General features: G+C 43.1%; 4 protein-coding genes across 4 annotated transcripts; all 4 read left to right on the forward strand.

Annotated features, from left to right (window-relative positions):
• The first annotated feature begins 69 nt into the window (after positions 1-69).
• Positions 70-5513, forward strand: arhgef3l (Rho guanine nucleotide exchange factor (GEF) 3, like). Its single transcript, XM_041945167.1, has 13 exons — positions 70-290; positions 687-735; positions 868-918; positions 1503-1559; positions 1729-1836; positions 1924-2085; positions 2385-2447; positions 2615-2711; positions 2900-2976; positions 3158-3415; positions 4097-4267; positions 4538-4730; positions 5067-5513. The coding sequence occupies exons 1-13, from the start codon at positions 253-255 to the stop codon at positions 5312-5314; spliced, it is 1572 nt and encodes a 523-aa protein (XP_041801101.1). The 5' UTR covers positions 70-252; the 3' UTR covers positions 5315-5513.
• Positions 5514-5704: 191 nt separating this feature from the next.
• On the forward strand, positions 5705-11318 carry usp21 (ubiquitin specific peptidase 21). Its single transcript, XM_041945172.1, has 12 exons — positions 5705-5847; positions 6369-6699; positions 7132-7188; positions 7282-7399; positions 7494-7608; positions 7776-7895; positions 8002-8066; positions 8150-8337; positions 9263-9341; positions 9452-9559; positions 10198-10312; positions 10486-11318. The coding sequence occupies exons 2-12, from the start codon at positions 6544-6546 to the stop codon at positions 10583-10585; spliced, it is 1221 nt and encodes a 406-aa protein (XP_041801106.1). The 5' UTR covers positions 5705-5847; positions 6369-6543; the 3' UTR covers positions 10586-11318.
• A 454-nt stretch (positions 11319-11772) lies between these two features.
• LOC121612363 (rho-related GTP-binding protein RhoA-C-like) lies at positions 11773-14291 on the forward strand. Its single transcript, XM_041945198.1, has 5 exons — positions 11773-11829; positions 12432-12587; positions 12857-12977; positions 13082-13212; positions 13303-14291. The coding sequence occupies exons 2-5, from the start codon at positions 12432-12434 to the stop codon at positions 13474-13476; spliced, it is 582 nt and encodes a 193-aa protein (XP_041801132.1). The 5' UTR covers positions 11773-11829; the 3' UTR covers positions 13477-14291.
• Positions 14292-15462: 1171 nt separating this feature from the next.
• rbm10 (RNA binding motif protein 10) lies at positions 15463-26199 on the forward strand. Its single transcript, XM_041945160.1, has 23 exons — positions 15463-15599; positions 16096-16163; positions 16249-16792; positions 16887-17057; positions 17157-17226; positions 18629-18702; positions 19642-19728; positions 19871-19931; positions 20021-20179; positions 20851-21011; positions 21225-21322; positions 21617-21704; positions 21827-22028; positions 22159-22262; positions 22366-22447; positions 22839-22930; positions 23053-23241; positions 23714-23908; positions 24142-24198; positions 24366-24572; positions 24786-24833; positions 24963-25018; positions 25382-26199. The coding sequence occupies exons 2-23, from the start codon at positions 16147-16149 to the stop codon at positions 25470-25472; spliced, it is 2853 nt and encodes a 950-aa protein (XP_041801094.1). The 5' UTR covers positions 15463-15599; positions 16096-16146; the 3' UTR covers positions 25473-26199.
• Positions 26200-26312: the final 113 nt, after the last annotated feature.

Here is a 26312-nt window from a genome sequence, read left to right on the forward strand (position 1 = left end):
CTGAACAAGTTGAGCTTTGAGCCCTCCTCCATGAGAGGAGCGGATACATGAGTATGTGCAACTAAAGGATGTGGTCGATTTTGAGATGAGGAAGAAAGTGACGAGGAAGGAGTGCACTGAACTCTGACAGTCTCCCTGCAAACAACTCGCTGTGTGTGACTTGAAACGGAAAAAACACTGGTTTACGTTTGGATTATTTCAGCCTTTCTCATTTTGAGGATGTGTTCTGTGTGAGGATGCATTGAAGAGAAGATGGAAGCGGAGGACACTGGTGAAACAAGGACTTCCTGGTATGATCCCTCTTACATTCATCGTAATCTGTTTCTAAACTGACGTGCAACATACTGTATATTAATGTTGAGAGCTGACTGGGGCAGAGATTAACATTCAACAGGACAGTATACTTCATTATGTAGCAGGCATGAAATGTAGTTGACGCTGGTACACATCTGGCATCATGGTGACAAAACCTAACCTTTCTATATTACTGTACGTACCCAAATCTCTGCCATCATTACCTTTCTGTCATGTTTATATGACTCGAGGCACAAAAATCTGTCAGATTAGTTATTTAGTCACAAGATACCTGGATCAGATTCTTAAAGTATTTTTAGATTTATCTCAAGTAAAATAGCCGAGTGTATGGATGTTTGCTTTGTACCCAGTAACCTTTTTGCCCTTTTTAGGCCTGTGGCGCCAGGAGAGACGCACTCGATCCTCTGTGACCATGCTGGGGTAAGTCACACCATCTGCTTCACTTCTCTCACCTCCTTTATCTTGTCTAAACCCTATTAAAGCCAACTAATGTGGCCACTCTCCTAAAAGAAAAGCCAAGAAACTGACTTTCACATGAATTTCTGCTTGTAGAAGAAGAGAAAACAAGACCCGGCCCCTGAACCTGTGATGAAAATCATGGAGGTGAGCGATATGTGAGACTGAGATTAAACTGCGTTCCACTGCCTCTTCTTGATCTTCACATCTCTCTTTGTGTCTCTCTCTGTAACAAGCGGAAGTTAGTCAACCTTACCTTTGTGACCACAGTGCTGAGTGCAGAGCTGACGAGAGGCGTGAACATTATGTTCAGCTGTGCGGCTGCAGAAGCTCTCTGAATGCACAGACCTAAACCGGGTTTGTTTTTATGAGGTCTTTCAGCCACTGTGACGTTCCACTTTTCGATTTTTCTTGTTCTGCTGCCATCTTCATCATGTGTATTAACATGAACAGATCCACTTTTACCGCCGGTGTTTAAACATATCTCTCTACACTGAATATACAGCTGATGTGGTTAGTGTGGCAAAAACTAGGCAGACATCTTGTATTTTACTACAACGGCACAGTTTCAACCTTCTTCCTCTTTGAAAGTGTCACACAGGAAATGAGAGATCTGCACCATGCACCGTCTCACCTCTCTCCACATCTCTCTACATCTCTCTCCACTTTCCTCAAGTCTCTCAGGTCTGTCTCTCAAGTAGCTTATTCTGTTATATGACCTGTTTTACCAGGATGAAGAGGACGACGAGCAGGGTGAAATGACGTCCGACCACTTGAAGGATTCAGAGGTGATTGTTCCTCTTTTGCAGAGGCTGCATGTGTATTCAGCTGCCTCGAGTTGTCTAATGTAAAGCCAGGGAATAGTTTGATGAGTGACTCGCTTGATGGGCTTGTGGACCACTTTGTTCACGCCTATCAAAGCTGGATTCTTAAGTTTTGATGTTGATTTCATTTTAGGAGCCCAGCAATAAAAGGGTCAAACCTGTGGCAAAGTCCAATAGTCTAACAGGTGTCATAACCCCAGTGAAGACCCCCGCTCTGAAACGCATTGGACAGTCCATTTCGGTAACCGTGCACAAACACCCCCGCACACCTGTTGTCACATAAATGACTTCTGCATGCTGATGTTCAACCACTCTGCTCTTTTCACAGCGGTCTATCAGTTTTCGCACAGAGGCTCGACCTTTGCCCCCAGCACCCCTGCGCCGAGGGGGCACAAAGGCCTCGTCATTTCCACGCCGGCGCAACAGCCAGTGCTGGAGCGACACCGTGGAGAGTCACGACCTCACGGCAAAGGAGATTAAACGTCAAGAGGTGCGAGGGGCAGCGTGCCAGGTTTAGTCAGGCTGCATGAAAGCCAAACCTTCTGTGTTTACTATAATGCAACGTGTTTTGGGGGGTTTGTGGGTCAGGCCGTGGTTGCAGGGTGACTCGTGCTGGCAGCTCTGCACGGCGATTATGAAAGAGGATGTGAGCTGGCACTGGAGGCTCAACTTCCTTATTGAACAATCAGCTGTCCGACTGTGTGTTTCACGTCGTGTGCAAGCGTGTGTTTGCGTCCATACGTTGGTGTTAATGTGTCCACTTGTTGAGCGGTTTTCACTCCTCTGCAGGTGATCTATGAGCTGACTCAGGGAGAGAGACAACTCATTGCTGACCTGAGCCTGGTCAAGAAGGTACTTGTCCGCTAAACACCACCTCTGTGACTTTATATCAGAACAAATCCTGCTGATGTGCACTGAAAATGTTTGAAAATGTAATTCTACTTCCTGACATCTCCCACTCTGATTCGATTCCCTCTGCATTGCATTTATTTTTCCCTCACTTTGTTCTGTGCTGCCAGGTGTACTATGAGCCCATGCTGAAGTTGGACATCCTGACTGAGAGTGAGCTTGGACAGATCTTTGGTACACTGGACTCTCTCATTCCTCTCCATCAAGGTAATCCGTCTCTCCGCTTTGCAAACAACACAGTTACTGAAGGTTTCCATCACACGTGTGATTGATTGATAAAGTAATGAGCTGAATGTGTTGAATGTGCCATCTCTGTCATTGGGCTGTAGCAACACTGGCATCCAGTCAGCAAAAATCAATATGAATCCAACACTTCTGTTTTTCTTCCACACCAGATCTTCTGGGTCGCCTTGAGCGGCTGAGAGGATCGGAGAACACAGTCGGAGAGGTGGGGCCTACTCTCATGAACTGGGTGAGTATTTCCATGGAAACCAAAAGAGACTGAGAGAGAAGAAGAAAAACGGACACAACCCACCTTCGCTCTCCCCAGTTCCTGTATTTACTCCATTATGTTCCTCTCTAAACCAGAGTCAGAGTTCAGTCTGCTCTTATCTGACTTGATTTGACTCCTTTGCTCCTCTTCCTCCCTGCAGTTCCCTTGCCTGGAGGCCTATGTTACATACTGCTGTAACCAGGTGGGGGCCAAAGCCCTGCTGGACCAGAAGAAGCATGAGAAAAGAGTGGAGCACTTCCTGCGCCTGTGTCAGGAGTCTTCGTTCAGCAGGAAACTGGACCTGTGGAACTTCCTGGATCTCCCTCGGAGCCGTTTGGTCAAATACCCCCTGTTGTTGAAAGAGATACAGAAGTGCACACCTCCAGACCACCCGGATGAGGACACACTGCCTGACGCTGTGAGTTGATGTCCGCCACGTCATGTGTGTCACTTAGTTGAGATAATTGCTGAATCCTGAGTCCACTTGTTGAAATGGCTAAAACAAATGCCACTGTCTGGACTCTGTAATCCGTATCCTGAAGTGGTTTTCTAATAGGTTCTGAATAATGTCCACAATGGCAGTTCATGCAATATGCATGCAGACTCAGTTGCTTTAGATAGACCTGAGTGTCCTTTAAAATTGCTAATATAATGTGTCATAGTTTTGAATCTTATCAGTGGTCAGATTTTGTCCCTAGTAGCATAAAAATCAGCATGCCTGCTTTAGAGTTTGCTACAAACCTTCTTTTATTTTTCCTTATGATGAAGTCCATCAGTCTACAAGTGTAGAAAGTCCAGACACTTGACTGTAGCCAATGTTTCCTTTTGAAAGCTTTAGTATTTTGCACATTGGCGCCTCCAAATGGCGACAAGAGAAAATTGTTTTATAAAGCTTGAATTTCAGCAGCCAGTGATCCTGTGATGTGACTATTATACTATTACAACTATACTAGTTTAATATGAAATATTAACAGCTCATATTTGCTGTCGGCAACATACTGCGTGTGTTACATTTTAGACATATCGTACAAGTTGTATCCTTCTCAGAACCCAAAACCAAACCAAAATGACTCACGCTATACACTCATGCTTTGTTCAGTTGGAGCTTATCCAGAGCATCGTGGCAGAGGTGAACAAGAAGACAGGAGAGGCGGAGTGCCAGTTCTACAGGCGGGGTCTCAGCTACCTCGAGGAGAGTCAGAGGCTACCAGAGATCCAGCAGTCCCGCTTCCTCTACTGCCACGGAGAGCTCAAGAACAACAAGGGCCAGGTAGCGGCTCTCTGTTGTCACTGATTTACCTTTGAGTGGTTAGCCGGGGGTCTTTGATGTCTTTGATGACATGGTGGATCCATATACTTACAGACTGAGTGCTGTATTGTAATATTCATTTCTATTTAATTTCTAAAAATCCCAAACTTGGTTTTATAGTAACCCCAACAAAGATGATGCTGTAATATCTGAACAACATGATTTTTTTTGTGGTTAATGTTCTCATAAAGCCATATCTCTCCCTTTGTGTGCGTCTGTCCGGTCTGCCAGCGGCTGCACGTCTTCCTGTTTGAGCTGGCGTTGGTGCTGAGCAGGCCGAGCGAGGACAGAGATGGAGGTCAGGTGTTCCATGTGTACAGGCAGCCTCTGCCCAACGCCCTGATAAATCTGGAGGAGATCCCAGATGGGGAGGCAGGTGGAGGGGGCACCTTCCGAGGAGCCTTCACTGGAGGAAATGATAAAGGTAACCCACAAATATTCAATTTATACTGATAGAAAAGAGAGGAAAATCAGTAATTGTCTTAATGTAGAAGGTTTAACCAGCAAATAGTTGGACTCTTTCCTTGATAAATGACTTAACAATTACTTGATTATCGAATATTGTTGAAGATTAATCTTCTGTTGATCAACTACTTGATTAATTGTTTCAGCGCTGCAGTAATATACAGTATTATTAATGTATTCATGGCCTGCTTATTTTATTTTGGGTTTATTTATACCTTAATTATTCCATTTATGCTGGTGAGGGGAGGGAAGCAATGCCTCCATCTCATTGATCTCTGTGTCTCCATCTCACCAGTGAGGAACTGTTTCCGTGTGAGCAGTAGAGGGCGCTCCAAAGCTCACCCTTACAGCCTGCAGGCCAACGACTCCTTCAGCAAGCAGCAGTGGATCACCTGTCTGCGCCAAGCCATCGTCCAGTCGCGAGACAGGACGGCTCAGACCAGCCAGTCGCAGCTCTCCCACCACCCCGATCCCGCCCTTTATCACATAGCCGAGCTCAGCCTCAGCTCGGACACAGAAATGGCAGATCACACCAGTCGCTGACTGGTCGCCAGGAGGCCTGGGGAGTGACTATAGATCTGTACATTGATGCCGGAGGAGATGAAAGATGAACTGTCTGCGAGAGATGATTGTGCTTATCCACACTCGTGTACATCCTTACATGGAGAATATTATTTTCATGCATTTCCTGATTGTGTGATAGTGGTGATTGTGTATCTTGGGAGCAGTATTACTGAATGTGTAAAATGTCTTCTTTTTTTTTTTTTTTTAAATAAACTGACACTTGAAAGTTTGTTGAGGTACTCATGGCCAACTACACAAATAGAAGTCTAAGTATAGCAACAAGATCCAGAAAGAAAAGATTAGTGATGATTATCCTCCCCCTCTGTCTCCACCTCTCTCTCTCTCTCTGACACCGGTGGCAGGGCAGGGGAGAGAGGTAGACTTTCAGTTCTTGCCTACAGACACACAGTGAAACAGTAGATGTCCCCTTATGCATTTTTAACAGCTCAGCAGGTGATGGGAACAGCTTGGTAGGGACAGTTTGTCCACAGATAGAGTGACCAACTGATCAGGTGAGTCCAAACCGCTCTGTTTATTCGCTAATACAGCATTTGTCAAGTTATCTGCCAACTAAATGTGTTTGAAAGGTTTTTTCTGCTTCACCTGCACAAAAACAGCAGTGAGAGTGTAGATTTGGCTTTGGTAAAATCACAGAACATTGGCAGTGAGACTGGCATGTTGTGCTTTATAGGTTACATGCTTGACTCTTTAATTAATGAATACTTGAGGTAAAGTCTTCAAAAATGTTCTCTTTTTGTAAATATGTGCCCTCAAGCTGATTCATTGATGTCCGCATTCAGCCAGGTCTCTGTCAGACCTTGACTTTCAGGGCTGTCCTGAAAGCTGTAATTACGAGTGGGAATTGTGAGCCAGGGTGGATCAACTTGATCTATTCATGATAAGGATTTACCCTAAGGGGATGCTCATTCACAAATTGATCCTGTACTTTTTCCCTCACCTCTGTATAACATTGCTCTTCATGTTCGTGGAAAGAGAAGACCATTTTAAAAAGAGGACTCTTTCTCTCTGTCAGTCAGCATAGGAACCACCATCACGTTCTGCTCACCTTTGACCCTGCATGTGGAAAAAGCTCAGGTGGTGCAACATACCCAGCCTGAGCCTGCAAACCTCCCAGCTTTCATTTCTTTGGGAAGACCTCCAGTCTGTCTCAGGAACACTTCACAGTGAGGTCTACCAATAAGAATAGGATGCCTGGAGCCAGTGGCGTCAACATGGAGGGCTCCTGTGAGGCCTTGTGTCGGACCCTGGTGTCTCAGAACGGCCTCCAGAGAGAGACGGCCGACATCTCCCAGTCTGTCCTCTACACCTCACTGATGGGCCTCCTTCTGGTCGCTGACAACGAGGTGTGCAACACACAGCACCATATAAACCTTTCATTTAGGCTCAAACCTTCAAAGCTGGTAGTCGCAAAAGTTTGCTCTTAATGTGGAAGTTATGGGATGCCCGTGAGACAAACGTAAACACAGACAGAGAAATGGGAATTAATGAGAGAGTACACATCAACACACACGTGTTTAAGCACCTGTCAGCACTCCTCGGTCTCTAATAGGATGAATGCTTGATGCTGACCTCCTTTTAGACTCTCTTGTTATGTTAATGAGATAAGGAGGCTAAATCTGTCCCACCAGTGCTGTACACACACTGACATGGCAGGGTGAAGGCAGACAGGCAGGGGTCAAATAGTAGGTCATGCATGCAGTGAGCTAACTGACATAGGTTATATACCTGCAGATGTGAGTTTGGATCAGTAGCTTCCTGTGTTGTCTGTCTTGCAGAAAGAGCAACTCGCCTTAGGAAGTGGAAGGGTTGGCCTTAGAAACATAGGAAACACAGTAAGTGTTTAATAGTATAAAGAAATACTTGCAGGATTACCAGATTTTTTCACAAACATGTTCACTCTCCCCTTTACTTTATCTCCAATACAGTGCTTTCTGAATGCAATAGTCCAGTGTTTGTCTCACACTCATGGCCTACGGGACTACTGTCTCCTGAAGCCCTACAGGCAGGAGAAGTTCTCCAAAGAGGATGCTAAGCTCACAGAAGGTGTGTTCCTGTCTCCTGCTGTTTCCTCCCTCTTCCTATTATTCACATTCTCAAACAATGTTATCACCTTTTCTCATTGCTCCTTGTCTTCCAGCTTTCTCTCAGGTGCTGTCGGGCCTTTGGGATGAAAACGAAGCGGACGCAGTCGTAAACCCAAGACAGTTTTACAATCTTTTTAAAGAAGCAGTGCCATACTTCAGTGGTTACAGGTGAGAATACAGATGATGCTTTTGTCTTCCTCAAGGTCAACTGCATCTTCCCATGAGACATTTTTGTGCAAGCGACGTCATTGGCGTGCAAAGGCAATGTATAGAAATAGCTGCCTGTAACAGTGACAGGAAGAAGACATATCTCTGTATCTCTGTGTTTAACCCAGTCAACAGGATGCACAAGAGTTCCTCAGGTTCCTATTGGACAAGCTGCACACAGAAATCAACCGCAGGCCCTTCGCTCGACGAGCAGGGAAGGAGCCCGAACAGAAATATGCCAGATTTAGGTGTGTATGTGTATGTGGAAACAATTAAATCCTTGAAACTTTCAAGGCGTTCAAGTGTCCACATTTTGTTCTCTCTCTCTTCCTGTCATCTCTTTTCCTCGCTCAGGATTTCGGAGGAGGCAGCTGCCATGTGGAAGAAGCACCTGGAGAGAGATGACAGCAAAATAGTGGGTGAGGACAGCCATCCGGTCTTGTCTGTGTTCTAAGTTCACTGAAGGCAAGCGCTGCTAATTCTTGCCACCCTTCTCACACAGACCTGTTCTCAGGCCAGCTGCGGAGCTCGCTGCATTGCTCAGTGTGTTCCCACTACTCCAACACATTTGACGTGTTCTGTGATCTGTCGCTGCCCATCCCCAAGAGGAGCTCTGCCGGGGAGGTCACACTGAGGGAGTGTCTGGACCTCTTCTCTCAGGAGGAGAAACTGGACAAGGAGAATTCACCAGTAAGCAGACAGAGTGCAAAATCAATAGATTACGATACATGAGTGTGTCTTTACTTTTAGGGTCAAAGGTCAAGGAAACTGTGAGTTACAACACCAATTCCCCAAAAAGTTGGGACTCTATGAGAAGCAGCACGAGCACTGGTGTAGGAAGCTAAACAATGGACTGCTGTGCACAGAGGCAGCAACAACACACATTTTAGCAAACTAAAAAAAGGTCCACCTAAAGCTGCCAATATCCGTTTTAAGTGTACGCTATATTTAGAATATTTTCACTTCTCTACCATGCTGTCAGAAAGCCCTTTCCAATGGGAAGCTGATTCTATCCAAAGCCGCAAGACCCCTGTGAAAAAAACAGTAATTTTACCCCGCAGAACATGGAAGTTCCAATTTACTACTGCCTGAATCAGCAAGTTTGTTTGTGTAATATGTGGCTTTAGCATTTTAAACGGTTAGTTTGGATACATGAAAGTCACACAATAACACAAGCAAACTAGTTGAGTCAGCGGTAGTAGACCGACAACTCCCGTGTTTTGCGAGGTACAATTACTGTTTTTGTGAAAGGAGTCTGGTGGATTTGAAGAAAGCATAGATGGATATACCAGCTTCAGTTTCCCGTTGGAATTAGCTGAATATCTGACAGCAAGGTAGAGTAGTGAACATATTTTAAACACAGCGTGCACTTACAATGATGCTGTTTTTTTTCAGGTTGCTAAAATGTGTGAAGTCCTCCAAACAACATTAAAATAGTTAATATATGAATAAATAAAACTATAATACAAAGTTAAATGACAAAAGTGGTGGACCACACATTCCAGCTGTTTGCATTCATTTCATTAACTTTTTTGCACGAGTTAGCTACGTACATTGGATCTTTTGTATTTGCAACATACATATAATGGTGTGTGTGTTTGTTTGTGTGTTTCAGATGTGTGAGAGGTGCAACAGGCATACCGAGTGCACCAAGCGGCTGTCCATCCAGAGGTTTCCCCAGGTTATTGTGATCCGTATCCTTAAACAATAACTCTTAAAATAACTCTTACTTGGTGTATGAAACTTATCAGCGAGTGATGTCTTGGTGCAGGAGGTTATGATGATGCTTAACGGTCTCCATCAGATCTGAATCGTTTTGCGATGTCACGGTGGTCTATCAGTAAAAGCACAGTATATGTGTCCTTCCCACTCACTAACCTGGATCTTGGACCTTATGGACCCGTTGACTGTGGTAACACAAACAAGTCTTTCTTTCTGTTTATCCTTGTACATGTCTCATTTACTATTCCCTCTGTGTATTATTTCCTTTTGCGTGAATGATTTGGTGTGTTACTGTGAGCCATTTAATTTAGCTTCAACAAAAGGTTTTTTAGTTTTTAGTCTTTTGACACCACTAGATTCTTTAAAAACTTTTATGGAATGTTGTTTTGATAGTTGACAACTGAGCAAAACAAGACCTGGGGAGAAAGAGATGGGACAGATTTGCAGTAAAGAGCTCCAGCTCTACTTGAACTGTGGATATTATGGTTTCATGGCAAGATGGGCTACCAGAGCAATGAATCATCAATTGCTCTTTTAATTCATAATATCTAAAAACATAATAACAAATGCTCACGCTTCATTTTATGATAAGAAATTGCTGAGGTTACGGTCAGTTACATGTTGACTAACTAATTTGATTTAAAATACAATGTAAATTAATGGCCTATGTGCTATTTTTAATTAGATATTTTTTGTAGGTTTTTTTGTATGTCACAGATGACCAGAAGAAGACCATTTCTTACAAAAGATTATTCCATAATTTGCAACCTTGCGAAACTGACACGGTTCTGAAGACCGGAGTCATTATGTCAATATATGTCCCTGCAGGCCCAGTTCTGTATGACTTATATGCAATATGTAATCATGCTGGGACAGTGAACATGGGCCACTACACAGCCTGCTGTTCAGACGAAAACGGTTGGTGCTTCTACAATGACTCCAGGTGAGACTCACCACCTCAATAATTTTGTTTTAATTTGCAATACCCTGCTTCCTGCATGTCATACAGAGTCTTTTAAAATGCATAATGTGCAGATGGGTCATCTGTATTGACAAGCCATCTCTATAAACCTGGAGCTGTTACTCATGATTACTCTCCATCTACCCACCCCACAGCGTGACTCCAGTCTCAGAGAACCAGCTTCAGACCAATCAAGCCTATGTGCTGTTTTACCAGCGCAGCAACAGCACCACCACCACCAATGTCAGGAAATAGACCCGAGACTGGCTGAGCCAGGCAGCCAATCAGAGCAATTTTACCTCCAGTGTCCATAGAAACAAATAGAAGCAGCAGTGCTGTAACTCTATGAACTTCTTGATGAGCTCGAGTAAGTGCTGAGGAGGAGGAAAGAGAAGCCACACTCACTTTAAGGGGGCTTGAAGAGGTGATCTCCCCTCCAAAATCATGGAGATGCTTTTGAAGAGTCTCATTGCGAGAGCCGAGACGGCTCAGATACACTGAAGAGTCTCTCTGCCCAAGTCCTCAGGCAGGAGTGAGAGGTATATTTGCAAATGACTCAGAGCTCCTAATGTAAAATCATTGTAATTCATGCTTGCTAACATTAACCAAAATATGCAAAAACAAATCTTGGGTGGAATAGAAATAAGGCAACATTTCATAACTCAGTTGTGACATAGAGTTTGCGCAAACTCTCCAACTACATTTGAATATTTAAAACTTTAAGATGTAATTGTTTGTAGCCTATGTATCTCTGCTGTTTTTTTTTTTTTTTTAAATCTTAATCCCACCTCTGGAAGGACAGTCAACTCTGAAACTTGAAAATATTCAAATGGGCTATTTTTTCCCTCTAACCAAATAATAATTTCTATGTATTCTATTCTATGTAAATATACTCATATATTTATGTATATTTTTTTACATTTGTGTCGACTGCTATTGTACATATGGACTAACTGAATGTATTGCATTACTGAAATTTGAAAGTCAATAAAAGACCAATGAAAATGTCTGATGATTAGACTTGAACTTTTAATGAATGATAATAATAATAATAATAAACTTCAATTGTATAGCACCTTTCATACAAGAAATGCAGCTTGAAGTGCTTTACAACAAAGAAATCACATATAAAAGATACAAAATAAACATAAAAACAGGGATAGAAAATTAATGGAGAATAAGATGAAGAATAATTCTTTCCAGCCTGCATAAAGAAAGTCACGGCTAGTGAAAAGGTAAGTTTTCACGAAATTCTTCTTATCCTTCTTTATTTCTTCGTCTTCGTCTTCCTCTTCGTCGTTGTCTTATACTGTTCCATCAGTCGTTTGTTGATATATAATAAATAATACAACTGTAGCATGTCATATTTTATATACACGTAAGTAAAGCTGCCGCAGCCTGCCGACGAATGACGCAATTACGCACATGCGTATGAGCGGTGGGCGGAGTTTTCCAGTCGGTCAGGAAGAGGAGAAAGGCGGACACAGAAACATCAAGCGGTAATCATATTCAGCAATAGCCTTTAACACTTTAAGCCGGTTTTTGTTTCAGTCACAGGAGTATCACGGTAGTGTGATGAACGCTGTAGTTATAAATTCAGAGAGAATACCTTGAGTGACAGCAATTCAAACCACGGGAAACACCGTTAGCTTTCCTGCTAGCTAACGTTAGCTGGTTTGACAGGCCCAGACTACACTGCACAGCCTTTCAGCAGGAATGGTAGCACCGCACGGAAATGTTATATGTTTACACCCTTTAGCTCCGAGGCAGCCTCCCTGTTTACAAGCTGGGTCGTTTTGGTGAACATTTATGTCGTACATCAGGGTATGATCTCTAGGATCTAAGGAGGCCGGTGTGCTGGCGTGCCTAACATGGTCTATGCTGTTACTTCTAACGTTTAGTACCGACCAGGGGAACTGTTGTTGAAACATAGCACAAAATGTAGTTGCACCGTAAAGTTTAAACGGCTTATTCATCCAGTTGTGCACCAGTGCGCTATTGGTAATATTACGTTTGAATGTATTATTCGTGGATAATAGTGACTTGTAATAACCTTGTTACGTTATAAAGCAATGAACTTGATTTGTAATGTTTTCTACAGATGGCTGCTATCAGGAAGAAGTTGGTGATAGTTGGGGATGGTGCGTGTGGGAAGACCTGTCTGCTCATCGTCTTTAGTAAGGACCAGTTCCCAGAGGTCTACGTCCCCACTGTGTTTGAGAACTATGTGGCAGACATTGAAGTGGATGGGAAACAGGTGAGACATAAAATACTGGCTGCAGGATAGGGTCTGCAGAGCCCGAAGGGGCCTTGATAAGCCTCTACATGTGCCTATCAAATTGAGGGATAATAGTTTTAATTTTAAAGTGATATGATATAATATTGATATGTGTGAGTACAAGAATATTGGAAAATGGATATGCTTAATTATATAACTTAAATGCTCAACTGACCCTCTTTACAAACTCATTTTTCATGCATCTATCCTTTACATGTAGTTCTCTCTCTCTCTCTCTCTTTTCTCAGGTAGAGCTTGCACTTTGGGATACAGCAGGTCAAGAAGACTATGACAGACTGAGGCCTCTCTCCTACCCCGACACTGATGTTATTCTCATGTGCTTCTCTGTAGACAGCCCTGACAGTCTAGGTATTGTCTTTGCAACAGTCACACCACTATGTATTGAACACCTTGTGATTGTGAAATTGGTGTATGTTGCTAATCACTGCATTCTTTCCTTCTATTCACTGTAGAGAATATTCCAGAGAAGTGGACGCCTGAAGTGAAACACTTCTGTCCAAATGTTCCCATCATCCTGGTTGGCAATAAAAAAGATCTGCGCAATGATGAGCACACCAGACGAGAGCTTGCCAAAATGAAACAGGTCAGTTTTTTTTCCCTTCATGCTCATATGTACACTTTACAACATTTGTTTGTATAATTACCATAATTAAAACCTTTCCGATGTCTCCAGGAGCCAGTTAAATATGAAGATGGCAAAGAGATGGCAAATCGCATCAGTGCCTACGGCTACCAAGAGTGTTCTGCCAAAACCAAAGATGGTGTGAGGGAAGTCTTTGAGATGGCAACTAGAGCAGCACTGCAGGCCAAGAAACGTTGCAAGAAGTCCGGCTGCCTTCTGTTATAAGCTCTGGGAGAGGAGGGAGCTGCCGTTAAGCACAGATGGGGAGGGCAGCTTCCATTGAGATTTTACATGGGGGAGAATATAGGGGAGGGCCCTGAAAAGTTTGCTGATGCTCAATTTCTGATCACCCGATTATCCTCAGCAAATTAATGCAGTTCTTAAATGATTTGATAGGCGTCTACATCTTGGTCCTTGGTCTACACATTGGGTTTTGTGCCATTTTGCTAGCATCTATCAAAACCTTTCAGATCTAGATCTAAGTCTGTAGGGCAGGTGGTGGGGGGTGATTTGAAGTTGAGCAGATGTAAACAGGTTGAAACGTGCCATGATTGGAATGAAGAGAGAAAAGGTCCTTACCAGGCCAAAGACAATGGGGACATGAAAGAGAAAGACAGAAAAAAAGACATACATAAAATAGGTTTGAATTAAGACCATGTCTAAGTGGATTTTACACAGTATCGCCTACATGTAGTGCCTTGAGAGCAGTGGTCAAGAAGAGTAAGTTGTGGGGTAGGGATTCATAACTTAGATGGGGTATTTGTCATTTGTAGTGTCCACACATCACATTTGTGAATACTTTCTCCCTGTCATTGGCTTGGCTCCTTCAGGCCCATATTCTGACTCAGGCGCTATGCAGGGGTATGCCTAAACTAGATTGTATGAGATCTTTTCCCATACCGAATTACTTACCTGTACTTTAGTGTGTGTGTGTGTGTGTGTGTGTGTGTGTGTGTGTGTGTGTGTGTGTGTGTGTGTGTGTGTGTGTGTGTGTGTGTGTGTGTGTGTGTGTGTGTGTGTGTTTGCGTGAGTGCGTGTATGTATGTATGCAGGTGTGCGCATGTGTGCAACTGTATGTTGGTTTGTTTTCTCCAGTGCAGGTCTGCATGCAGTGAATGTGTGTATATTTGTGTGGGTGTGTATTAACATATGTGTCTATGTACTGTATGCATGGAAAGGCCTTCTGCGTCACTAACCTAACCCCTTCTTCCCATGCCAAAGTTACCCCTAATGGCCACATTTTAGGGCTCAGATGGGTAATGGAATTAACAGCTACTCAGAGTGACATAGAAACCTTCACTTTACTGGAAGACATTGTACTATACCTAGAGGCACAATCAGGTTAAACATATTATCAGTTTTTAGGACCTTTTTTGTGTGTACCAGTGATTCATTTGATTGTGTTAATCAGTGGGTCAAATCATGAGTGGTGTAGTTGATAAGTTGAATATTCTTTCAGATAGATGATAGGCTTATCTTATTACTATAATGTCCATTATGTACTGTATGTCTTACAAGGCTTTGTAAGGACATGTTATTGATGTGTATTTCGAGTTTGCCTTTTACTCTACTCTCCCCATTCCCCCTTAAATGATATTGTCATTATTGTACTATAACTTTTTATTGTTGATGTCTCTAATTTTCTTAGTATGTTTTAATCATTTTACCTAATCCTGCTGTTATGATCAGCTTAAGTCAGTTAAATGATAAGTTGTAACTGTAGTGTTGTTTTGTTGAATTAATTGAAGGTCAAGCTTGGGGTGCAAGGCTGGAAGGTTCTGGGGGTGGGCTGCTAGAGCAGTTTTTTCTCTCTTTTTTTGGTTTGTTTTTGTACTGTGACATATATTAGGATTTCTGGATTTTTTTTTTCCAATAAAGCTGTTATTAGGGGTTTCTGTTGTAAGGTATTTATGTGTTCTTTGATCATTCATTAATAATTACAACAATCATACTTATATTTCTGGCATTAATTTACTTTTTTCCCTGAATAAAAACACTCATAACCCGCCAAAATATGTGACTCTATGATTCTATTTTTGATATGAAGGCATTTGCCATAATGCCATACATATCCCCCCAGTTCATCAGTCATGTAGAACTTGTTTCGGGTTGGCCTGTTTGTCTGGTCCAATCATCGTCGACATTACTGTGCTCGCTCTCCAAGTACCAATCACATACCAGAGTCAGATATCCGTCCCTCCCACTCCGAAATGTTGTCTTGCTGTGGCCATTTTACACTTGCTTCCCTGAAAAATAATCACTCTTGGCATACGGAAAAATACAATACTCTTCTCACCAGTGTTTCAGCGTGACACTTAAAGAACTGTTTTTGGTTACACGGGGTACCGGTAAGTTCTTGTCTTATTTCACGTACAACTGCAGCTGTTGTGTTTGCAACGGCCGACAGCTGTTCGGAGGCAGCGTCTCTGCCTGGACTAGCTAGCCAACGTCATGCCAAAATAGTTAGCTTGCCCGCTAACCGAGATGACCGCTATACGTCATTGCATTGAATACTTGTTTTTTTGTCAGGATGAGCACGTGCATTGCGTACACACGCGCTCATTCGTGGTGCAAGGTTATGCTCCTGTTTATTTGTGGCTCTTGGTGGGTTGCTCGTAAAGGAGTGACTTCAGTTGGAAATGTCAGCTAACCTGATGACGGAACTGATGAATGACCTGCCTCGAGGCTCTTGTTGTCTAAGGCAAATAGTCGCGTGCAAGTTTAGACTCCTTGTTTCAAAAATTCAAGGCATGTGTAACGATACAGTTAGTCTGCAAAAGTTAGCTGTGCTTCTCTTGATTATTGCTCCTCATTCAAAACAGTTGATTGTTGATGTTCTTCCAGGATATCTAATGCTGTAACCCAATAGAAAAAGGACAGAGACAGTGGATCAGCATGGACTATGAGCGGAGGTGAGTTAACCATTCATGTCATGCTACCCCTTCGTACAGTACATGTGTCAGACAGGTCTCTCACATTGTCTCTCATTGACACCAGGGGCGGGCGAGCTGACCGCACAGGTCGCTATGGCAACACCCACAACGATCACAACTTTCGGGACATGGACTACCGAGGCTACGGCCAAGAGGATGATGAGGCAGGAACAGGATATGATGTCAGAGCAGAAGGGGACAGACCATACGGCCATGACGAGCAGTCACTGGGTGTCCGTGATTTCTCACCAGGTCGTCTCCATGACCACCCAGGGTATCACCAGAGAGGAGATGGTCGAGGAGACATTGGGCGTGAGGGGAAGGGTCTGCTGTGGCCCCCGTGCTCTCAGTCGCAGCCTGATCTAGCCCTTCCCATGCTCCAGAGAGAGGAGGAGGGATCCAGGCGCGAGTTTGAGCAGTTACGGACTGTCCTGCCGGAAAGGGGTCGAGGGAAAGGTGGAAGAGGCTTTCCTGAGAACAGTGCCCCTCATTCAGGGAGTAGGGATAGCAACTGGGGTCTTGGAGGTACCCATTCTGAACAGATGGAATTCAATGCGGCGAGACAGAGAGAGGAAGACAGGTTCTCTCGTGGCCCAGTGAAGAGAAGGGTAAGCCATAACAAGTTATCCTCCTGTTTATTGAGCTGCTACATTTTTATTTTGTTGTTGACATCAGTTGCTATGTTGTGACTGTTCTGTGCAGGCTTTTCCAGTGGGGGCAGAGGAGCACAGCTTTGGGAGTGCTGGTCCAGACTTGTCCCTTGAGGAGTTGGATCAGAGGGACCAGGACTACCGTGCGGATCTAGACCACAACCAGAAACCAAGCAACATCATAATGCTTCGCATGCTGCCACCCAATGCCACTGCCAATGAGGTAAGTGTTCGTATGTGTGTTTGTCTCTACAGTGGTCTGATGATGGAAGGGTCGAGTTGTTAGTAGGCTTAAATGGCATTAATACCTCTATGTTCATAGATCCGGGCACAACTTCAGGAGCAGGGGATTCAGCCAAGAGAGGTTCGCCTCATGAGGAACAAATCTTCAGGTGAGAATTTGTCCATCGGCCTGAATTTATTTTCTTTTCTTTACTCTTCCTTTGTGTCACACTCATTCATCACCAGCTCTTTCATTTTCAGTGCTCTTCCAGGTGACTTTCCCTTATCTACTCATGCCCTTTTATTAATAAGCGTCCTCCTTTTTTTCTCTCTTTCTGTCTTTCTTCATACTCTGACAGCGGGATAGGTAGCTGATACAAAGATTTATATTTATATACTCATACTGGCTTTTGCTTAGATTCCTGCTTTGATTCTTTGGTCTGCTGGTGTCTGAATTCTCGCTTGAACCCACTGCAAAACATCCATGCACGCTTCAAAGGAGAGTCCTATCCATGTTTGCCTTTAAGACAAGAATTCATGCATACAGCTATAGGTTATAAATCTTCACTCCATGCCTTTAATTTTCCTCCTCACCGTGACGCTCTTATTGTCTTTACCCTTTCATGATGCTGCCTCATCCATCTTGAAGTGCGATGTGTCTGAGTAGATGTAGAACAGTGCTCACAACCTAACAGTGTCAGCTGAGAAATGAGCAGCGGAAGCAGAATTTTGTTTGATTGTGTGTGTCATAGTAGCTATTTTTGAATGTGAGAGTGTTGGTTTATAGTAAGTGTTGCAGCTGCCTCTCAGCTATTCGAGCGTCATCCATACCACCCAGAAAAGCTTGTCTCTTTCTAAAGGTTTCCCATTAAGGTCATTGTCTCACTGGCCTCCCCCTTTGCTAACTCACTGGTTGTCTGTAAGGTGCGCCTATCTGACTCAGGCACACTTACAGTCCCCCGCACTGCTCTGTCTCTCTCACCCCTACATCATTGTTTCTCTGTTTATAGGACAAGTCACCCTCAGTTTTAATTGTGTAAATGATGACCTTTTGTAAACACATTAGAAATCTAAATATGTTGTGTTATGTGTTGTGAGTCAGTTGTAGTAATGCATGGACAGGACGTGGAGTGTTTTAAGATGAGACGTTACACCACAGCACAACATAGTTCAGACTGCACTCTGACTCTAGAGAGCAGAGGTATGCGTGGGTGTGGTTGTGTGTCTGTGTGTGTCTGTACTGCCTGGGTGCTTCATCATTCAAAGCCAAAGAGCTCAGACTCAAACTGATGAGTGGGTAGGATTCTCCCTCTCTCTCCCTCTTTCCTTGACCCTGTTGAGATACTTGACATTGCGTCCTCTCACCCTTGCAGAGAATTTGACAGCGACTCTCTAACTGGCTGTCAAGTGTGTTATTTCCAAGGGAGAGAGGAAGCAAGGATATATTTTATTAGTGCTGATACAGGGTCTCTCTCTCTCTCTCCTCTGGACATGAAGCACTAACCCCTCACTGCGTTGTTGTTATGTTGTTGTTGTTGTTGTTCGGTTACCATGGCGCTGGGCGGTGTCCAGGTCAGAGCCGAGGATTCGCCTTCGTCGAGTTTAATGTCATACAGGAGGCCACCCGCTGGATGGAGACCAACCAGGTCACTCTCCCTTACACAGACACACATACACATATAAACATGCATACAATGGGACATACGGATTAATATCAGGACAAATGTAGAGTCACATCATGCCCTGTCACGTGCACATGCTGCATTCCCGTATGGTATAGACAAACAGAGTGGAGAAATATTTTTTGTCCCTGAGGTAGGTAGGTAAGTCTTTATACTATGAGGGAAAATTCATCTTATCTTTCTACTTACACAGAATTTCACAAACAGGCAAATTCATGTTACATCATGCTGACGTCTGTCTGTCTGAACCCCAACAACATAATTTTCATAACTGGACCCTCCCAGTCACATTTGCTCATCTTTTGTCCAATACAAGCTCCTCTTTTAATAGAGGACTCCTCTTTCTTCAGTGACATGCTCTGACTCTCTCTCCTAAGTTTACAGTACCACTTTGGGATAGTATGACAGTGTGAATATAATTTCTCACATGGCATGTTGTTTGTTGAATCAGAACCACTATAGTATTTCATTTTCTTGTTTTTGAACCTTTCATATCTGGGTCATTTACCATTATTACATCTTTAGGATGAAGCTATTGTCTATCTGGGGGGTGGAGGTGGAGACAGAGGGATGGGATGTGTGGAAAACTGTGAAAAGGTTTCCCCTTAAGGGGGGAGGGATGACACAATTGAACAAAATACACTGTGTCCTTAAAAATGGACACCCACACACTACACACCACCTCAGTCCGTCCCAATTTCCTAAAGCTGAAGGTTGCAATTCTCTGGTGTCCTCTTTCTTTCAGCCTCAGTTCTGCTCTCTTTCTCTCTGTCCCCCTCTCCCTCTCATCCCTTTCATTCTCTCTCGTCTCTTGTGAGATGAGGCCTTTCTCTGGCATGTGTGGCCTAATTATTGCTGATAATCATTCTTTGTTCCCCCTCCCTCTCTTTCTTTTTCTTTCAGGGAGTGCTGTTGATTCTGGGACAAAGAGTGTCGATGCACTACAGCGACCCAAAACCGCGTGCCAATGAGGACTGGCTCTGCAACAAGGTTTTGTGTGTTTACATTGTCTGGCATGCATACATGAAAATCTAAAATTTTGTTTGTGCATTGTATGCATGTATATCAGTCTCTGTAGTAGCTCATTCTTTTAAGAAATCTTTTAACAGTAGGTCATATAACATTTCAACAGTGTGGTGTGCAAAACTTTAAAAGAAGAGAGAAGTGCTTCAAATGCAGTGTGCCTAAATCAGGTAAAGTGTCACCCATTTTCCCTGTTACAACACCACAAGCTCTCTCTCACCATGTCATGATAAATAAATGGTGCGTTGTCTCTCCCCAGAGGCTGAGCTGAAGTTGCCCCAGTTGCAGAGGGATTTGCCTGTTGGTCTTCAAAAGGAGGGAGCCCAAGGCTTACTGCCATTGCCAGCGCCCTACCACTCTTCTGGTCCTGCTGTCAACTCAGGACAGGCTACACAGCAGACCGATGTTGCCAATGACAGTAAGACCAATTATTAACATTTCACATAGTCTCCTCTTTCAGAAAGATCTACTTTTTGTATAACCTTTCTTTTATGCCTCTGTGCTGAAGACAGCCATGGCTGAAGGCATAATGTTTTTTCAGGTTGTACATCTATACAATGCGAATGCGATTTCTCAGCAACGCCTTGAGGGAATTTCTTTAAATTTGTCCCAAACATTCACAATCCATATTTCAAGCCTCGTAGTTTACCGGAAGCTGATTGGTTTTGCTGATATTGAACTTCAGGTGATTGTCTTTACACCATGTGATGAAGCTCTTTATCAGTCCTCTGTGCTAAACATAGTCTACAAGTGACGACTGCATGTTTCTCACTGGAAATTCTTCATTGGAGTCATACGTTAATATAGTGATAACTTCCATTTTGCCACAAAATACACTTGAGTAGATTTGTTTTTAATTCCTTCAAAGTCTTCAAGGCATATGAGTCAGGACAGACGTGGATGTAAACTCCAATTTGACTGGCTGGCGGAGGCAAACAGTGGCAAGGTGGTGATTCTAGTTGTCTTTTTGATTGTTACATACCAAAAGGGAGCATTGTGGGATACTTCGCAACACTGTGTATTACCTGGTACCTGAATTGTTAAATCTTGTGTTTGAAAATAATATTCTCTCTTTCTCTCCTACACCAGCTCTGATACTAAGAAACCTTGGCCCGCATACGTCATTGGAAGCCATCTTGTCTGCATTGGCTCCATTTGCCACTCTCTCCCCTTCCAATGTTCGCCTAATCAAGGACAAGCACACACATCTCAACAGGGGCTTTGCCTTTCTACAGCTCTCTACCATCGTGGTGAGAAACATGAAAAGACAGACACACACATGCACAAGTGCTAGACAAATGTATTCGGGAATTGTTATTCACTTATATTTTACTAAAATGTAAGTATTTTGTCATTTTTTGGTACTGGTGATTTTGAAATAAGCCTTAACTTTAACATATGCGCTTAGAGCAATTCCACACAAAATACACCCACACTAACTCACACATCTCTTTTCTCAACAGGAGGCATCTCAGCTGCTTCAGATCTTGCAGGCTCTCCAGCCAGCTCTCTCTATTGACGGGAAGACTATTGTGGTGGAGTTTGCCAAAGGCTCCAAACGGTAAACACTCACACACCCAAACTTGGCGGCAAAGAAAAAACAAGAGCACTGCCCTTGATTGCTGTTGCACAAAGAATAGTATTGTGGGTTCAAAAATTACCTCGTCACATTAACACTCAGATTTGTTATGTGAATAAAGTGGATCAGAAATAGCTTGGGAGCAGATTACCTAAAACAATTAGTAGCCCAAAAATAGAGGGACTGCTGTATTTTAGTATTGCAAAAAAAGCTGTTTTGAAATGTCGGTCACCAGAAACCCACTGAATCCCTCTTTGTCCCCCTTTTCCATGCTAGTGATGTGTTCCTGACGGATGGCAGCAGAGTGAGTGCTGCCACAGTGGCCAGCACAGCTATAGCTGCTGCACAGTGGGCTGTCACGCAGGTAACCTGTCTGAATGACAAACGTGAAGTTGCAACATATGTTAAATTTCAGATTCTATGTTTATGATTGTATTCTCGTGCTTCTGTTTTTGCCTTATTTTTAAAAATCTCTTTCATTCGCAGACTGCTCAGAATGGATCTGGTGCAGGCCAGAGTGTAGATACAGCAGTCTATCAGCAGGGGGCAGCAGTTACGTACAGTCAGGATGGAAATGAATACTCTGGGCAAGATGGCACAACTTTCAAGGCCCAGGTCGATGCAAGAGTTGCATCTTTGCCCAGTGCAGGACCAGCCCTGATGGGTGCATACACAGGAGGAGCAGCAGGTTGGTATCATGTTTGCTGAGTATATAAAGCATATCAACCATATGATCTACACAGTTGTATAATTCCGAATTGAACTTGAACTGCAATAGAACTTCAGCCATCTGTTTGTGTGCACTTGCCCATGTGCAGCTGCCATTTCATCTGAGGCAGTGACATCTGGATCATCGGCCGTGCAGCAGCCTCTCACTCAGACTCCTCTCATCACCACAGCTACAACCACACCAGTCTCACAGGTACAGTTTTACTGTTTTCTTTTCTTCTTTGTCTCGCCTCTTATGTTGCTACATTATTACTTGCAATTACTTTCTAGTTTTTAAGAGCTATGTCTCTCCATAGGTCGAGATAGTAGGAAAACCACAACCAGCTACTCCCAGCCAACCTGCTACCCCAGGCACTGAACATGAGCTCCAGCAATACCGTAAGGGTTTGTGTGTCCAGTGTTCTGTACAGGTTGAGAATGTATTGTGGTGTTGAAGCTCAAAGGTTTAATGCAAAAACAGCTTTAAGAATCTAGAGTTGGTTTCAAGTATTGAAACGTCTGTGACAACTCTATTTGCAGCTATTAGTGAAGATGTTAACTCAGTCAGGCCACTCTTGCAGGCTAATTTTCAGACTTTTTTCTTAAGAATAAATCATGTATACAAAATTGTTTTATCTGGGTCACTGTTAAATGGTTATTCAGTTTTTATATGAATGTGCATGAATAATGATGCTACTGATTAACAGTCAGTCTAATCTTTTATGATCAGTTTAATGGTTTAAATTTGATATCTGACCCTGAGGTGAATGTCCTGTGTCTTTGACTGCAGCTGTGCCAGATGTGTCCACATACCATTATGACGAAAGTTCTGGCTACTACTACGACCCAATCACAGGGCTCTACTATGACCCTAACTCCCAGGTAAATAGTGGTGAATGTACTGCAGTCTAAATGTTAGGCCAGCACTTTTTGAAAAGACATTTCTCAATGTGCCCTCTTACTCAGCATTTCAGCCTGGTTTTGTGTGCGTGTCCTCTTTGCAGTACTACTACAACCCTCACACTCAGCAGTACATGTACTGGGACGGAGAGAAGCAAACCTACATTCCTGCTGCCGCCGGCCAGTCAAACACAGAAGGTGCTCCCATGAGCGCAGCCCCTTCAGACTCACTGTTTGCTTCCCCTGGCAGCAAGGAGAAAAAAGACAAACCCAAGAATAAAACTGCTCAACAGGTACTTCACACATTGGATACAAGTTCAAGCACTGACAGATGTGCACAGAAAATGTCATTTAGCTTTAGATTTTTGCTTTTTCGCTTGCTTTGCTTTTTGTTTTTTGATTGGACATTTGTACCACTCTGTGAAAGGATGGACGCAGTAACATAAACTGCTATTAAATTTCAATATGTATGATTCAGCACTTCTGTTAGTGGACAAAATAACAATAATGCCTTACAATATAATACAGTTCAGTTCCATAATTATTTACCACCTCTTACATACAGTATTCTAAACAAAATTTAAAAATGTAGAATTCATCAAGGTAGTATTTATTGAAGAGCTACTGACATGAATTGCATTATGTTGTGCAGGTGTTTTTTGCATTGAGCCATCGCTGGATTAAGCCACTTCAAAAATGTAAATCTTGTCTGTTCCGACCATTTACTGGCTAATGTGCACCTCTTGGGGTATATGTTATTAATAGATTGCCAAAGATATGGAGCGCTGGGCTAAGAGTCTCAATAGACAGAAGGAGAACATGCGTTCTGTCTCCTCCTCCCCTGCCATTGGATCCACAGCACTACCACCCGGTTACACCAGGGCACCTGGCCACAGTCGCCTAGATGATCGCCGAGAATCTGCGAGTGCTGACGCAGGCTATGCTGTTCTGGAGAAAAAGGTATATGACCCTTACACAGACACACATGCTTTGCTGTAAACACCTGTTCACCTTCAGGGCAGCAGGATACCATTTTGACAGGACATGGGGTGTCCAACAACCAGAGAACTCATGCTTAGGCTTGTACAACCACCCATCCTGCCCTAGTGCAAGTAATAAGACAATGTCTGTGTCAGCTCAGGTATTATTGTGTGACCTGGTAAGCCCACTGAGTTTGCTTTTCTGTCCTGCAGGGGGCACTGTCTGAACGGCCTCAAATGTTTCTGGACCAGATCCGACAAAGTACTGAAGTAAGGACCTGGTCACAGTGATGTACTTGTTATGTGTCTGTTGTCTTTGTAGTTTTTGTAACACTGTCTTTTTGTAGAGGATGTTACAAAACTCACTTTTCAAGCATTCTGTCATTATCTGTGTCTATTTGTTCCTCAGTCTTTGATCTTGCATCTTATTTCTGTAGCGTTCCCCACCACAGCAGCAAGGTCTGGTCCCAGCCTACAGTGGAGAAACAGACAGCGAAGAAGAAGGAGGAGGAGGAGGAGGAGAGAAAGATGAGAGGGAAGGGAGAATGACCGATTGGGTTAAGCTGGCCTGTCTGCTGTGTAGGAGGCAGTTCCCCAGCAAGGAGGCCCTCATCAGGCACCAGCAGCTCTCTGAGCTACATAAGGTGGTTACACAAACAGTTTAAATATGCATTCCACACAGTGCTCTCCAGGCAGGAACGCTAACCTGTTTTCAGTGTATTTTGTGAGATTGTTGTCTCAGACATAATTACTATCAGTTATCTAAAAAGGTGTCTAAAAGTGGCAGAGGTTCAGCCTAATGACATTCTTCTTGTAATCATGTCTAAACTCGCACCTCTTTACCTGTCTGCCCTCAGCAAAACTTGGAGCAGAGAAGAGTCCAGCAGGAAGCTGCAGGCAAAGAGGTTGGTCAAGCCTTAGGGTCTGACTGGAGGGGTTGGACAGCATTGCATGGAGTAATTGTTTTTAATGATTGAATTCAGTTAATAATTTCATTCTCCTTCTCTCTGTCTTTTTTTTTTTTTTGGTTGCAGGTACTTGCAGATGGACCTGAAACTCCTGAACCTAAGAGGAGGAAGTTTAGCCCCATGTAAGCAATAGTGAAGTAACAAACAAGACTCTCCATTTTTGTGTCTTACGATTGTTTCAGGTTCCCACTTGGTGTCAGATGTGTAGAAATTACCATTTACAAAATACCGGATATTACCGTGCATTGTTCCTGTTGCACTGTTGAATTCAGGGTTTTCTATTCTAGCTACAGCTACATATATGTGGTGATGTTCTTTTTTGTCGTAGTCTGGACTGACTGGAACTGTAAACTCTTTTGCTTCCTCCATACAACACATAACTATGACAATACAATCATTTGTCAGCAATGGTGGATGTGACTTTATCTACTTACAGGTTTGTGTGCGTGCACTCAACGTTGTTTTATTCTCTTTTCTCTCTTTAGTGATGGTATCACAGGCACTAGTCTTGGTGCCAGAATGCTGCAGGGAGGTGTGAAAAAGGGGCTTCTACTGCGCAACATGCAAGTGGAGTGAGCCATCACCCCGGAGTCTTAACTTCCTGGCCCAGACAGGACAATGACAAAGCCCAGCACACAACACTTCACAATTAACATCATATAGATATCTATAGATAAACCTCTTACTTCTGGTTTGACGTCACAATTACCTCAACAGTGGTAATACACTTATATGAACTGATCCTGTAGCAGTGGATGTCAGGATATTGCACAGAATGCACTTTTTTGCTTTCTTCCTGAATGATGCAGTTTTGAGTTCTCACTTGCTTCAGAGCTTGTGTGTGATAAACAAGCTTTATGTGGTTGGGAAACATTTGCTGTTGGAAAATGAAAGATCAGTGTAGATCTTTATGGCAGCAAATTGGATTTTCTAATATTATTGTCTATGCACCATAGATTTTTTTTTATTTAATGCTACATGCCTTGTCATTCAGTGAATGACTGATCTGGACATGAACTGTGTATAAATATTAGTAGAGACTGTGGCCTTGTGAACCGGACAGAGTCGTGCTAACAAGAGTGTAGATGAAGAGTGTCTCAGTTTGTCATATTGCAGGTATGAATTCACAACTTAATGCATTTATGTTTGGAAAAAGTTATTTTTTATTTCTGTATTCAATAATGTGACTGTGTTTCATCAAGCTCGTGTAAATTAATTCTGAATAACACATTTACATCATTATTGCTGATTGATGTCTTGCATGGGCAGGACAGTAAAGTATCTGATATTTTGACATTTTAAAGTGAAATTTCCAAAGGTGTGTTTTTGCAAATCGGTGGTTAAAAAAGAGGAATATACTCTTAACTCTTGTCATGACGTCTGTAATGCAACAGCTTGACCTGCAGAAATCGATTA

The sequence above is a fragment of the Chelmon rostratus genome, chromosome 10 (assembly GCF_017976325.1).
Source record: "Chelmon rostratus isolate fCheRos1 chromosome 10, fCheRos1.pri, whole genome shotgun sequence".
NCBI lineage: Eukaryota > Metazoa > Chordata > Actinopteri > Chaetodontiformes > Chaetodontidae > Chelmon > Chelmon rostratus.